Source organism: Eulemur rufifrons, chromosome 20 (assembly GCF_041146395.1).
Source record: "Eulemur rufifrons isolate Redbay chromosome 20, OSU_ERuf_1, whole genome shotgun sequence".
Lineage (NCBI taxonomy): Eukaryota > Metazoa > Chordata > Mammalia > Primates > Lemuridae > Eulemur > Eulemur rufifrons.
This window is the reverse complement of record NC_091002.1, coordinates 41,862,337-41,875,651: the sequence shown is the minus strand read 5'-3', so window position 1 is coordinate 41,875,651 and position 13,315 is coordinate 41,862,337. Positions and strand designations below refer to the sequence as shown.

General features: G+C 43.1%; 1 protein-coding gene across 2 annotated transcripts in view; it reads right to left on the bottom strand.

Annotated features, from left to right (window-relative positions):
- The window catches only part of SLC9A8 (solute carrier family 9 member A8), a 62,294-nt gene that overhangs the window by 33,067 nt on the left and 15,912 nt on the right, over window positions 1-13,315 (bottom strand). Inside the window, exons 5-7 of one of the 2 annotated variants that reach the window (XM_069495640.1) lie at window positions 10,135-10,218; window positions 4,597-4,698; window positions 3,464-3,498 (exon numbers count right to left, since the gene is read on the bottom strand). In XM_069495640.1, the coding sequence (XP_069351741.1) occupies window positions 3,464-3,498; window positions 4,597-4,698; window positions 10,135-10,218 (221 nt within the window). Of the gene's footprint in view, window positions 1-3,463; window positions 3,542-4,596; window positions 4,699-10,134; window positions 10,219-13,315 lie in introns of both variants that reach the window. The other variant, XM_069495639.1, reaches the window with a different exon arrangement.

Genomic DNA, 13,315 nt, shown 5'->3' with positions numbered 1-13,315 from the left:
AGTCATAAGGCAGAGACCCTCTGCCCTGTGCCTCCCACGCTCACCAGGCTCGTGTGCGGGAGGGCAGAGGACCAGGCCCTGGGCAGCCTCCGGCAGACGGACGCCCGTCTGACTCCAGGGTCAGGGAGAGGAGTGCTGGCCACAGGAAACGCCTGGCTGCCTGGCCAGTTACGGCTCTCTTTGTAAATGTATAATTTGGCCTCTGGTTTCCATGGTAACTCCCTATGAGTGTAATAAATGTGAATTCATCTGGGAGGGCCTTGGGATCCCAGGCTGAGGACCTGCCCCCACGAGACGGTCTCCCTCAGGCCTGAGTTCCCTGACTTCACCTGTCCTCACAGAGCTTATCACATAAACGTGCACCCCAAAGCGGGCAGATGCCGTGTTTCCATCGTGGGTGTGTTCCCGGGACCTGCACTGAGCGTGGCCCAGAGACACCTGCAGAAGGCAGGCAGCAGGCAGGGGGGAAGCAGGAAGGGAGGCAGAGAGGGAAGGTAACTCCACCAAACAACTGCGGACCTGGGAGGCCCTATTTTGCCAGCAGCTGGTCCTTAGGCCCTGGAATTGCAGCCCAGACGCAGAGCTTCTTGTCTCCCCTTCTTTTATTCTCACTCTCATCAACCACAGCAGCAGCACAAGGGGCCATGACGGAAGAAGGACATCTCCAAAGTGTATCCTGAAATGGCCTCTGTCCATTTCCACGCAGAGCACAGGAGGGTGGACGGCCACAGTTCTCCCTGCCCAGGGCCCACGCGCCCGGTCTTGGTGACAGCACCCAAATTTTCCTCTGGGGAGCCACACCCTCTCCCCCTCTCCATCCTTGTAGTCACGTGGGGTTCTAGGTGTGGGCAGGGGGCCAGAGCTTGGTCAGTGAGGGTCGCTGCCAGTCATTTTACCAGTTACAGGGAACAGGTTGGCCCTTTAGGCAGGGACGGCTGAAGTGAGGGTGACATAAGCCTGGAGCCACCAGTGCTGCCAAGTGGGGCGAGTGTGGGGCGGAAGCCAATTAGGGGACAGCTGAGCTGAGACCCAGTGAGAGGAGAGATTCTCAACATCGTGGCCCCCGGAGGCTGTCACGCCGGAAGCATCACCCTGGGGACACTTCAGTTCTACAAGCCAACAAACTTGTTTTTTTTTTTTTGCTTAAACTAGTTTGTGTTGGGTTTAAGTTGCAATGAAAGAGGAGGCCTGGCTGACGAACTTTGCTACAATCTTCTGACATCCTGAACTGGAAATGAGATAGCAGGAACTAGCAGATGAACTGATGACTGGAGAGCGGGGCCCACACAGATGGAAAGATATACGTCAAGGCAAACACAGCAAGGCGGTAATCACAGAGTCCAGGTGGTGATCATACGGGTGTTCACTGTACACGGCTGCAGCTTTTCTGTATGCTTGAAATTTTTCAAAATAAAAAGTTGGGGGGCGACATGCTTTGTATAAATCATATAAACACATTTAGCTTTGACTGGCAATAGAAACTGAGCCAGAGTATTTCTGATAGTGAGAAGTCTGAAATACAAACGATGGAATCATCGAGAGGTCTGTATCTAAGGAGTCACGTAACCTAGCCAGTCTTTTGAAAGGTTAGAAGCTAGAAGTTCAACTTAAAAATGTGTCTTCTTTATTCTGTCACCTCAAAAGATAGCAACAGTAAAAAAATAAAAATAAAATAGACTGGGATAGTGAAACAATTCAAGGCACCTAAGGGTGAAATCTCTCTCCTGCAGAAATATCACTAAAATGAAATCTGTGCAACAAAGTCATTTTTATGTTTTCTACACTGCAAGGGTTGCAAAGGTGGTCTGTAGTGCTCATGTTTTGCCTGCATGGTGTTTCTGAAAAAATTGAACAAGTTATTAACATTTAAAAGCTGAAAGATTTTCTACAAAAATCTAGAAACCTGGCCTCTTTTGAAAAAAATTACTTTAAATATCTAGTAATTGTGGGCCCATATTTTCCCATGGTGATTATTAGGTGGAGGTGAGACGTGGCTGTCCCTTTCTGACAGGATGTGCTCTCCTGTTGGCCCCTGTCCCATCCCTAGACTCACACCTGGCCGGCTTCCCTCTGTCGCGTGCTCTGCCAGGCCTGCAGCTGTGTGGGTCTGCCGCCCAGAGCAGTCCTGTCTGTGGACAGTCACTTTCTAGCAGCAGAAAAAGCATCTGCACTTGGAGAGAGGAACCCTACCCGGCTCTCAGCCGGCTTGTCTATGGGCAATTCTCTTCCTCTCCCGCACCCGAACACCCCACCCACTGATTCAATTCAATTTCACAAACATTTATCCAGCATCGTCTGTATCTCTAACCAGTTGCCTCTCAAACAGGGTGAAGGTTTGAATGCTGTGACACCTTCCTTGAGGTCAGCTGGGTTTAGGGAATTTCTTTTCACTTGCAAAATATCTGCAAAACACGTTGTATCAGTTCTGCTTTACTTTCAGCTTCTGTGGAAGAGGCATGGGACTTGTTTATATATCAAAACTGTCTTACAACAAAAGCTCCAAAATTTATGTCCCAGGCAGGGGAGGGTGGTGAGTGGTGGTGGGAATGGGATTGGACTTGTTATCAGTGGCGCATTTCCCATGAAAAGGGTTCCAAGATACCAGTCCCAAGTTGCTACATTGCTGCTAAAGCCTGAAAGCTCTGGCTGGCCCCACAGCAAGCACCCAGGTGGGGCTCACCGCCTGGCCCCACTGCCCAGCTCCCCAGCCGGCCACAAGACCAAGCCAAGACCCGATGGCGGACGCGGACACACGGAGCAAGGCTGCATACTCTCAGTGTGGGCAAACCAGGCTGCGCTCTGCTTGGGCACTTTTTCAGCACTAGATCTAGTACCTTCTGAGAGACAGCTGCCTTGGTTGCTTCTCACTAAGCAATTATGGAAATTCCTGAGTGGGCCTCCTAGACAGCACCTCGCTGGAGAGTGCTCAGTGGGGGAGCTGCGACTGAGGGGGGATTCAAAATACAGCCCTTGGCCCTGCCTTCTGCCCCCACCTCAAGCCCAGACTTGGTGGGAATCTCAGAGTAAACATTTCTTGCTCACTTTCCTCATCCCTAATCTCTCAAGAAGACAGCTTTTTAGTATAGCTATTGAAAAGGCTTAGAAATAATAAAAGGACAATAGAGCAGGGCATGTGTATGTATGGACGGGGCAGTTAGCGGACCAGAGTCACTCCCCGCAAAGCTTAAACCGAATCAATCATTTCCAATCAGCAATGCTCTGACTAGGGATATTCAAAAGTCTTCAATATAGTTTTGATTCATTTCAGAGACGTAAATTAACTCAGAATAGATTCTATAGCAGAAATCCTTAGCAAAAATAAATGAGAGAGAAAGAGAGAGAGAGAGTGGGAGAAAAGCAAGAGGAAGAGAATAGAGAAGTACCACGCCCAGGAAGCAATGAGGAGAAAATTTTCCCCAGTCTGAAAAGCAGTCACATGGATGTTACAGTATGAAGGATTTACCTGTCTGTCATGTTGAGTTTAGAGATTACATCAGCCTGTAAAATAAAACACACAAACACACAGACACAAAAAAACCCCCTGGAGAACAGCCAAGAAGATTAAAATGTCCATTAGTGCTTCATTAAAACTAATAAGGACATTAATCTTCAGTCCCCAAACCACTTGAAAAATAAAGAAAACTCCTAAGTTTTAGTTTAAGCATGCATTCGATCATTATACAACAAAAGTATGGAAAAGAATGCTACATTTATCAAGCCCAATTAATGGCAGTTTTCTTCTCTAGAGTTTATTTCTCTTTGAGACTAGAAGCTGAGCAATGAACAAAGTTGCATGACAGACAGATTTATTCTGGTGCCATTGAGGCAGGAATAAAGGTGAAAATCAGATGGAATGGGCTTTAGCTATCAAGAGAATAGCTGACATGTGTAAGAGAAATCTGCCGGTCCCCCAGATGCCTGACCCCCACTTAGTTTTCAGAAGTGGGGCAGACAAACTTTCTGCAACTGGCAATACAGGAAAAGAAGTGTGACATGCGTGGACATGCATAATGCAAAACCACAGCTACTACCATCCTAGGGGATGTGTGGTCTGCATTAATTCAAATGAAAGGCCAAAGTACAGAACACCCCATTGATGCCACTAGGAGGTGGTTTAGCAGTGGTAGAAAATTCAGAGTATATATTTTTACAGGTAGACAGCTTAGAATTGAGTGAACAGAGTCAGAATCATTGATTTTAAAACGTAAATTTTTGTTAAAAAACAGCATTCAACCCCAATTCAGTCTATCTGACAATACAACCAATACTGTTATAATCTGAAGTTCTTAATGCTATATATTCTGCTTTATTTTTAGGTATTCCAATTTAAGACAGTATTAGTTTGCAAATAAGATCAAATATTTTTGGGGATTATGGAAAAGATTCACTCAATTCCAGATACCAAAGTTGTTAGAGGACACTAAGAAACAATTTAACATGCCTTTACTGGGCCTCATGTGAAGCTGGGCTTTCCTTCCAGGAAGGCATTTACCCTGAAAGTGAAACCCAGGCCCCATGAGGTATTCCTACCCCACCTCCTTGCACTAGCTCAAAGAATATAAGATTTTCAAAGTTTTTCAAAAATGTTTTCCTTACCTGACCCAGAAAATAAATTCCTCCACCTACTACAAAAGCTGAGATCGCGGTACCAAAAACAGCAAACAGGGTGATGGAGCCAATATTTTGAAAGAAGTTACCCTGTTTGAAACAGCAGAAATCAGAGAAATGATTAGAAAAGCTGGTCCCGTCAGTGAAGGCACAGCCCGCCCACCCAGCCCTCCAGGCAGGCCTGATACTCAGTAATGGGCACCACCACCCGTCCCACTTGGCCAGCTGGAAACCTGGGAGTCTCCCTGCACCCTCCTACCTGCCTCAGTGTCCCCTGTCCCTCATGTCATCTCTCACCTGGACCACTGCACAACTTCTCACAAGTCTCCTCAGCCCTTCCCGGCCCCTTTCCCTTCACTGTCCAAGTGCTTCCAGAATGATCTTTGCAAAAGACAAATCTGATTGTGTTGCCTTCCCCCTAACCCCCCCATGCAGATGACACCCACCTGGGTTGGCTCCACCCCTGGAAAGGCCCCTAACCCCATCTGGCACCACACTCCCCTTTGTTCTCTGGGTTCCAGTCACACTGGCGGCTTCGAGCAGGTTGTGCTCCCTCTTTGCTCGGTGAACTTTAATCATTCTAAGATCTCAGGGCATTTCAACTCTTCCTGAGGGAAGCCTTCCCTGATCCCTTGACCAGTTCCCAGCTCAGATCCTAGACCATGCTCTCAAAGCACAATGACCCTCTCCTGTAGCGCTTGACATGGCTGTAATTTCGCATTTACTTGTGTAACTATTTGATGGATGTCTGTCTTTCCCACGAGGCTGCAGGCTCAGTGGGGGCAACGCCCACGTCTGCTTGTACACAGCACAGTCAGTGCCACACGGCCTGCCAGAAGGAAGATGGCCAGTGAACAGGCACTGAAGAAATTAACTGCGCTTCATGTCTGGTCAAAGTCCAAAGTCTACACAATTATTATTTTTCTTTTAATTAAAAAAAGGTGCATTATTACAAAAAATATCAAGATAATAGTTTATATTATCAGAATCTTCTTTTTGCTGTTCAGGTCTTTCAAATAATTTTCTTTCACTCTCTTAGTAGCATCATTAAACATGATAGATGAAATATGTTTCCATCTATATTTTACAGCATTTAAGAGAAAATACCCAAGTCCAAGCAGCATGGTAAAATCTTTCAAATTTCCATAAAATTAAGGAAATTAAGCTGTTTATGAGAACCTTAATAAATCAGGACACCACTTAGGAACCACCACCAAGAGGCTTTGATCGCCCTTGATTATGGGTGTGGACAAGAGTCCCATCTTTCGAAATGGAATCACATCAAGCTAAAAAGCTTTTGCACAGCAAAGGAAACAATCAGCAAAGTGAAGAGACAACCCACAGAATGGGAGAAAATATTTGCAAACTACCCATATGACAAGTGATTAATAACTAGAATATATAAGGAGCTCCAACAACTCAATAGGAAAAAAAAAAATCAAATAATCTGATTTAAAAAACGGGCAAAGGATCTGAATAGACATTTCTCAAAGAGCACATACAAATGGCCAATAGGTATATGAAAAAACGCTCACTCTAGCCCAGGCAACAGAGTGAGACTGTTTAAAAAAAAAAAAATGTTCAACATCATTAGTCATCAGGGAAATGCAAATCAAAACTACCATATCATCTCACCCCAGTTAAAATGGGTTTTATCAAAAAGACAGGTGATAATGAATGCTGGCGAGGATGTGGAGAAAGGGGAACCCTTGTACACTGTTGGTGGGAATGTAAATTAGTGCGACCTACGGAGAACAGTATGGAGGTTCCTCAAAAAACTAAAAACAGAACTACCATATGACCCAGCAATCCCACTGCTGGCTGTATATCCAAAGGAGGGGAATTCAGTATATTAAAAAGATATCTGCATTCCCATGTTTATTGCAGCACTATTCACAATAGCCAAGATTTGGAATCAACCTAGTGTCCATCAACAGATGAATAGGTAAAGAAATTGGGGTACATCCACACAATGGAATATTATGTAGCCACAAAAAGAATAAAATCCTCTGTTTGCAACATGGATGGAACTGGAGAACATTATGTTAAGTGAAACAGGCCAAGCACAGAAAGACAAATCTCCCATGTTCTCATTCACACGTGGAAGCTAAATATTAAAAACAATTGATCTCTTGAAAACAGAGAGTAGAATGATGGTTGCCAGAGGCTGGGAAGGGTAGCAGGGAGAGGGGGATAAAGTGGGGATGGTTAAGGGGTGCAAAAATATAGTTAGATAGATAGAATGGATAATATTTGATAGCACGACAGAATGACTATAGCCAACAGTAAGTTAGGGTATGCTTTACAGTAACTAAAAGAGTGAAATTGGAATGTTCCTAACACAAAGAAATGATAAATTCCTGAGGTGATAGATACCCCAGTTACCCTGATATGATTTTTACACATTGTATGCTTGTATCAAAACATCACATGTACCCTATGGAGACATACAAGTATTTTGTACCATAATAATAATAATAATAAGAGGATCCCATCTTTCACTCAGAAATTGTCAAGCCAGGGATGTCAGGACCTGCCATTTTAAAGCTCACTTCAGAAAGAGTATCCTCAGCCCAACACTGACTGCTCCAATAAGCCTATCTCCTTCAGGAAGTTTCTTTGTAATTTTGGTTTGGCTGCCCATAATCTGACATTCAATTCCTTTGTTTGGCATATCAATCTTTAGCACACAAAGAATTTTAAAATAACTCAAGGCCAACACATGATTTGTTTTTCCTAAACAAAGGCTTTCATCTGTGAGTTTCTTTGGAAATGGCTCCTTTATTTTGTTATTTAAAAATAGATTAATCAGTCTTGGTCTGTTTATAGGGATCTAATTCTGATATAAATTATGTGCCTGGTTAATATTAATCTAGATACTGCAAATTTACCCAATTCAAGTTACCACATTACAAGAACTTCCACCTGCTGTATAAAGCAAATTTGTCTATTTCTCTCTGACATAATTAACAACCTATTGTTTATATATTTACAGTAGCTGCCTACTTAAGGCGTATCAACTGATGATAATCTTACTGAAATTTGTATTCCAGCCCCAAATTTATATTAGCAAATACAGCAATATTAAAATAAAACATTCAATGTCAATTTTCTATCTTCCTTGGGGAAGGGCAGGAAATGGACAAGAGCCTCTGAATTGGCATTTCCAACTCCCATCAGTCCCTTTCTCATAAATTGTCACATTTTCTGCTGGAATATGTCATCGTCAAAGAAATGTTTTTCTAAGACACTATTATTTTCCTCAAATTTTGAACAAGTTTCTCTCTCCCTCCTATAAAACAATTAGAAAACAAAAACTTTACATGATCTAATATAATATTCAAAATGTCATAATCAAATCAATTTCCTCAGTATTGTTTTGAAATAGTTCCATAATCTACTTACACTTCCTTTTTTTTTTTTTTTTTGAGACAGAGTCTCACTCTGTTGCCCAGGCTAGAGTGAGTGCCGTGGCGTCAGCCTATCTCACAGCAACCTCAAACTCCTGGACTTAAGCGATCCTACTGCCTCAGCCTCCCGAGTAGCTGGGACTACAGGCATGCGCCACCATGCCCGGCTAATTTTTTTGTATATATATATATTTTAGTTGTCCATATAATTTCTTTCTATTTTTAGTAGAGACGGGGTCTCACTCTTGCTCAGGCTGGTCTCGAACTCCTGACCTCGAGCGATCCACCCGCCTCGGCCTCCCAGAGTGCTAGGATTACAGGCATGAGCCACCGCGCCCGGCCTACACTTCCTTTAAGATTTGTTTACAAAAGGAAAGAGTAAAAGATGTTGACATTCAATTTCTTTTTGTTTCCTTTTTAACAAGTATCTGATATCGGTAACAGTTTGTAAGACTTGGGAATTTTTTTTTTTTACATTAAACATCCTTTTCATCTTTTCTCTGGATAGATGCACAATAAAATAACAACTTATTAAAAAAAATCTGGACTGAACATCTTAGAATATTTTTGTTTTAGTACCAGCTAGAAAATTAAAGATTTAATTAGTATGCTTTTTATCAAAACTCTCTTGACAAATTTAACTCTTAAATTTACTAAGTTATTATTACTACTACTAATATTAATATTATTTATTTATTTATTTTTGAGACAGAGTCTCACTCTTTTGCCTGGGCTAGAGTGCCGTGGCGTCAGCCTAGCTCACAGCAACCTCAAACTCCTGGGCTCAAGTGATCCTCCTGCCTCAGCCTCCCGACTAGCTGGGACTACAGGCATGCACCACCATGCCTGGCTAATTTTTTCTATGTATTTTTAGTTGTCCAGCTAATTTCCTTCTATTTTTAGTAGAGACGGGGGTCTCGCTCTTGCTCAGGCTGGTCTTGAACTCCTGACCTCAAACGATCCACCCGCCTCGGCCTCCCAGAGTGCTAGGATTACAGGCATGAGCCACCGCGCCCGGCCAATATTATTAATAATAGATAATAATGTTATTAGTAGTAACAAAAGAAGCAGCACTCCATTTATTTAGTGTGGTGGGTGGTGCCTTGCCTACATTCTCTCACCTAGTGTGAATCTCAAAGCAAGCTGGGAGGTAGGGTTTTTGGTGGGGTTTTAGTAATAATTTCTACTCTACCAAAAAGGAAACTGTAGGGGGCAGCACATGATCAGCCCTACACCTCCCCGGCTCCAAAGTCCAGGCTCTTTGCTCTCTCCAAGGGCTGGCTTAACCTTTGTTCTTCCAGCCTTCACAATTTTTTAAAAATCACATTCACAAAATAACTGTTGGATCACTAATACTCTAAGTTGAATCGCCTTATTTTAATACTTCAATACATTTATATTTAAAGAAAACTCACAGACGAGGATAAAAACGCATGCACACACAGAGACAGGCTTAAAAGTGAGAAGCTCCTGCCCAGACAGAGCCACACTGAGGGTTGGAGGGCAGAGGCCGGCAAGGCTGAGACAAAGCACGGAAGTGGACAGAGGCCAGTGACACTGAAGCCCAGAGAGCCAGGGAGGCGAGAACGGGTGGAACAGCTGCGGACCAGGTGGGGAAGGATGGGTGGAAGCAATGGAGGCTGGGAGATGAAGGGGAGGAAAGTTAGTTGGGGGCTGAGGCCCAGGGAAGGATGGACGGACTTAAGGAGGGAGACAGGTGCCACAGGGTGAGCTGAGAGAAGAAAATGGCCTGGGGCCCATTCCCTGTCATCCCAGGACACAGTCTATCCTCTTAACATGAGTCAGTCTGTGTCCAACAAGAGGAGTCAATGTATTGTCCACGTGTCACTTAAAATCACTTTGGCCATCTTTCTAGGCAAAGTATCCCCCTGTGGAAAACACTGGCTCAATGAGCCACACTGCTTGAAACCATTAAAGCAGCTGGTGGATGACGTTTGCTCCTCTGCGAAAGGCAGGCACTGCAGTCCAGCTTCTACCGCGCAGGCCCCGGAAGCCGCAGAGCCGCTGCTGCTAAATTAACACCCCGGCCTTTATCGAACTTGCCTCACGAACAAGAGAAACATCACAGAAGCACTAACGTGTGCCTGAGTCTCACCTTGTGTAAGGAATATCCGGACTCAAAGATAATGGGTGGCAGCAAGAGGAGGAAAAACATATTTGGACGAAACATTTCTTCTTCCTATAAATAAAAATTGGGTATTTTCAGAGACACGGAATTAGTGTAATTAAGAAATAAATTCATCAATGAAGAGTCAAAATAGTTATCCTCTCAGGGCTTGGCCCAGTGGAAATGTACAATGTTTAAATGACAAACACCAAGCAGGAGAGATACACACACATACACAAAATTAAACTGCATTTTAAAATGTAGGACAAGAGATTTTAAAAGGTGACCAGCAAAAGAAATAGTACAATGAATTGCTTCCAAACACACAGTAATATGCTTTTTATTCCTTAGTAAGGAAAAGAAAACTAAATTTTTTTTTTTTTTTTTGAGACAGAGTCTCATTTTGTTGCCCAGGCTAGAGTGAGTGCCGTGGCGTCAGCCTAGCTCACAGCAACCTCAAACTCCTGGGCTCAAGCGATCCTCCTGCCTCAGCCTCCCGAGTACCTGGGACTACAGGCATGCGCCACTATGCCCGGCTAATTTTTCTATATATATATATTTTTTAGTTGTCCATATAATTTTTTTCTATTTTTAGTAGAGACGGGGTCTCGCTCTTGCTCAGGCTGGTCTCGAACTCCTGATCTTGAGCGATCCACCCGCCTCGGCCTCCCAGAGTGCTAGGATTACAGGCGTGAGCCACCGCGCCCGGCCAGAAAACTAATTTTAATATAGAAAATTTCAAATCAGATAGGACATTTTCAAAAACAAATATACAAATTGGATTCCTCCAGGAAAAAGGTAATGGTAAGCCCCGCCCCCCCCCCCAAAAAAAACCACTCAGAGGAAAATTTAACCATACACATGGTTAAAATAGCTCTGCCTTCTTTCTGCTTGTCAAAGACAATGCTTCCATTTTCCTAAGTCTGACTGTGATGAAATAGTCCCCACTTGATGCCTTGCAAATTGGGATGTGGCTATAAAGAGAGCCCCTTACCACGTGTCTTAGTCTATTTTATGTTGCTATTAAGGAATGCCTGATGCTAGGTAATTTGCTCAGGAAAAAGGTTTATCTGGCTCACAATTCTGCTGTCTTGAAAAGTTCAAGATTGGGTAACTTGGAACGGCCTCAGGCTGCTTCCACTCACGGTGGAAAGCTAAGTGGAGAGATCACATGGTGAGAGAGGAAGCAAGAGGGAGAGAGAAAGGCAGGGAGGTGCCAGGATCTTTTTAACAACTAGCTCTCAAGCGACCTGATAGAGTGAGAATTTACTCCCAAGGGTGGGGGGGAGGGAATTAATCTATTCATGAGAGATCTGCCCCTGACTCAAACATCTCCCATTAGGCCCCCCCTCCAACATTGGGATCGAATTTCAACATGAGGTTTGCAAGGGAAAAACATCCAAACCACAGCACCATGCTTTCAGATTTGAAAGTGCCATTATGAAAGGTATTCCTAGAACACAGCCATCTTTGGCGGGATCAAACAATGAGAATTTTATTTTCTACATTAATGTATATCGTTAGTTGTTGATAGAATTTGGGGAAAATATATATTGGTCCTCAAGCCCAAAGGGCTACATGTAATACACAGTTTATCTAAAACTGCAAAATCAGGCCCTTTTTCATGTGAATATTTCCATGTCCCAATCTCAACAGTCCGATTTCTTATCAAAATCCCTATTCAAAAGAATGCCTAAATGTATTCTTACAAATGCACAGCTGTTACCATTAAGACTAAAATAACATTCAAAAAAGGCTGAAAAGAGAAGCAAATGATGACTTCTGAAATGCCTTATTAAGTCTTAAAATAACAGCATGTACAACAAGCTCCTATCTCAGACTGGGACTGTATAGAAAGTGATGGGCTGAGCTCTACGCTTTGTGGGGCAATCTGTTCTCCGGATCCGTGCAGTGGGACCACTGTACAGATCCTTTTGGAGTTTCAAAAACTAACCCCCCTGGGAAAAGGAGAACCCACCTATAGTCGGGTTGCACAGTGTACCCCATCCCCACCTGCCCCAGTTCATATCCACTAGGAACCTCAGAATGTGACCTCATTTGGAAGTAAGTCAAATCAAACAAAATATGTACATGTCAGGATATATCCAGCCTAGGAAAGGTTTCCAGTCTGTGACCCGGCCCTAGAGGGACCCACTCTCAGGGTGGTTAAATTTAAGCAAATTGAAGGAAGGGACAGACACCACATGCCCTGTGCTCCAGGGCAGCCTGCCCAGCCCCTTCCTCTGCTCTCTCTGCAGCTGAGGGAGTTCTATCAATGTTAGGAGCTCAATATACACTTTTTGAGAACTCATTTAATGCATAGAATATTTCATGACTATTATTTATAACAGTTTCAAATTGTGTTTTAGGTCAGACTATGAGCCTTGTTTTGCAAATTTTACAATCTATGGTTTCACAGATAAATTAACCTAGGAGCTACATCAAATTAAGATGTAGCTCCAATGTGATAAATTCTAGCCATATAATTATTTGTTATTTTGAAATGAACCTTATTTCTCTTCACAAAATCAATTTTGTAACATTCTACTCAATATGAATGCTCAGGTTTAAATTGAAATTCAAGTTTCAATTAGTCCTCACACCCCAAAGTGATGCTCACACCCTAATAACCATTGTATAAACACAAGGGGTGTATTAATATATCAGCAAACCGAGGACAGCATGGTATGATGGAGGAATATTGCATATACCGGACAAGGAGGTCTGGACAGAAGACTCAACTCAGCCACTTTCTTTCTAGCTCTGACATAGGTATGTCCCAAGCTCTCTGAGTTCCACTTTCTTCATCCATAAAAACGGGTGGTGACAACACCTGGTCAATCTCCCTCACGTGGCTGTCATGAGGACAACACGAGCTAACGTGCATAAAGCACTCTGCAAGCTCTAGAGTACTGGACAAATATATTTTATTGTCCTCAGCTGTCAGAATGAAACTGGGAGCAATAAATATTATTTAATGTTTAATGCTAATTAAAGTCTTTTCCCCACCTAATAAAGTAGGATACTCTAGGGTTATAAAAATGCAAATAACAACAAACATGCCATTGAGTGCTCCCATGTTCACTTGAAAGTGTGAGATTTATGCTTTTTGCAAAAACTCAGATGTAAAGATATCAACCTAGATCCAATACAATGTTAAAAAATTAAT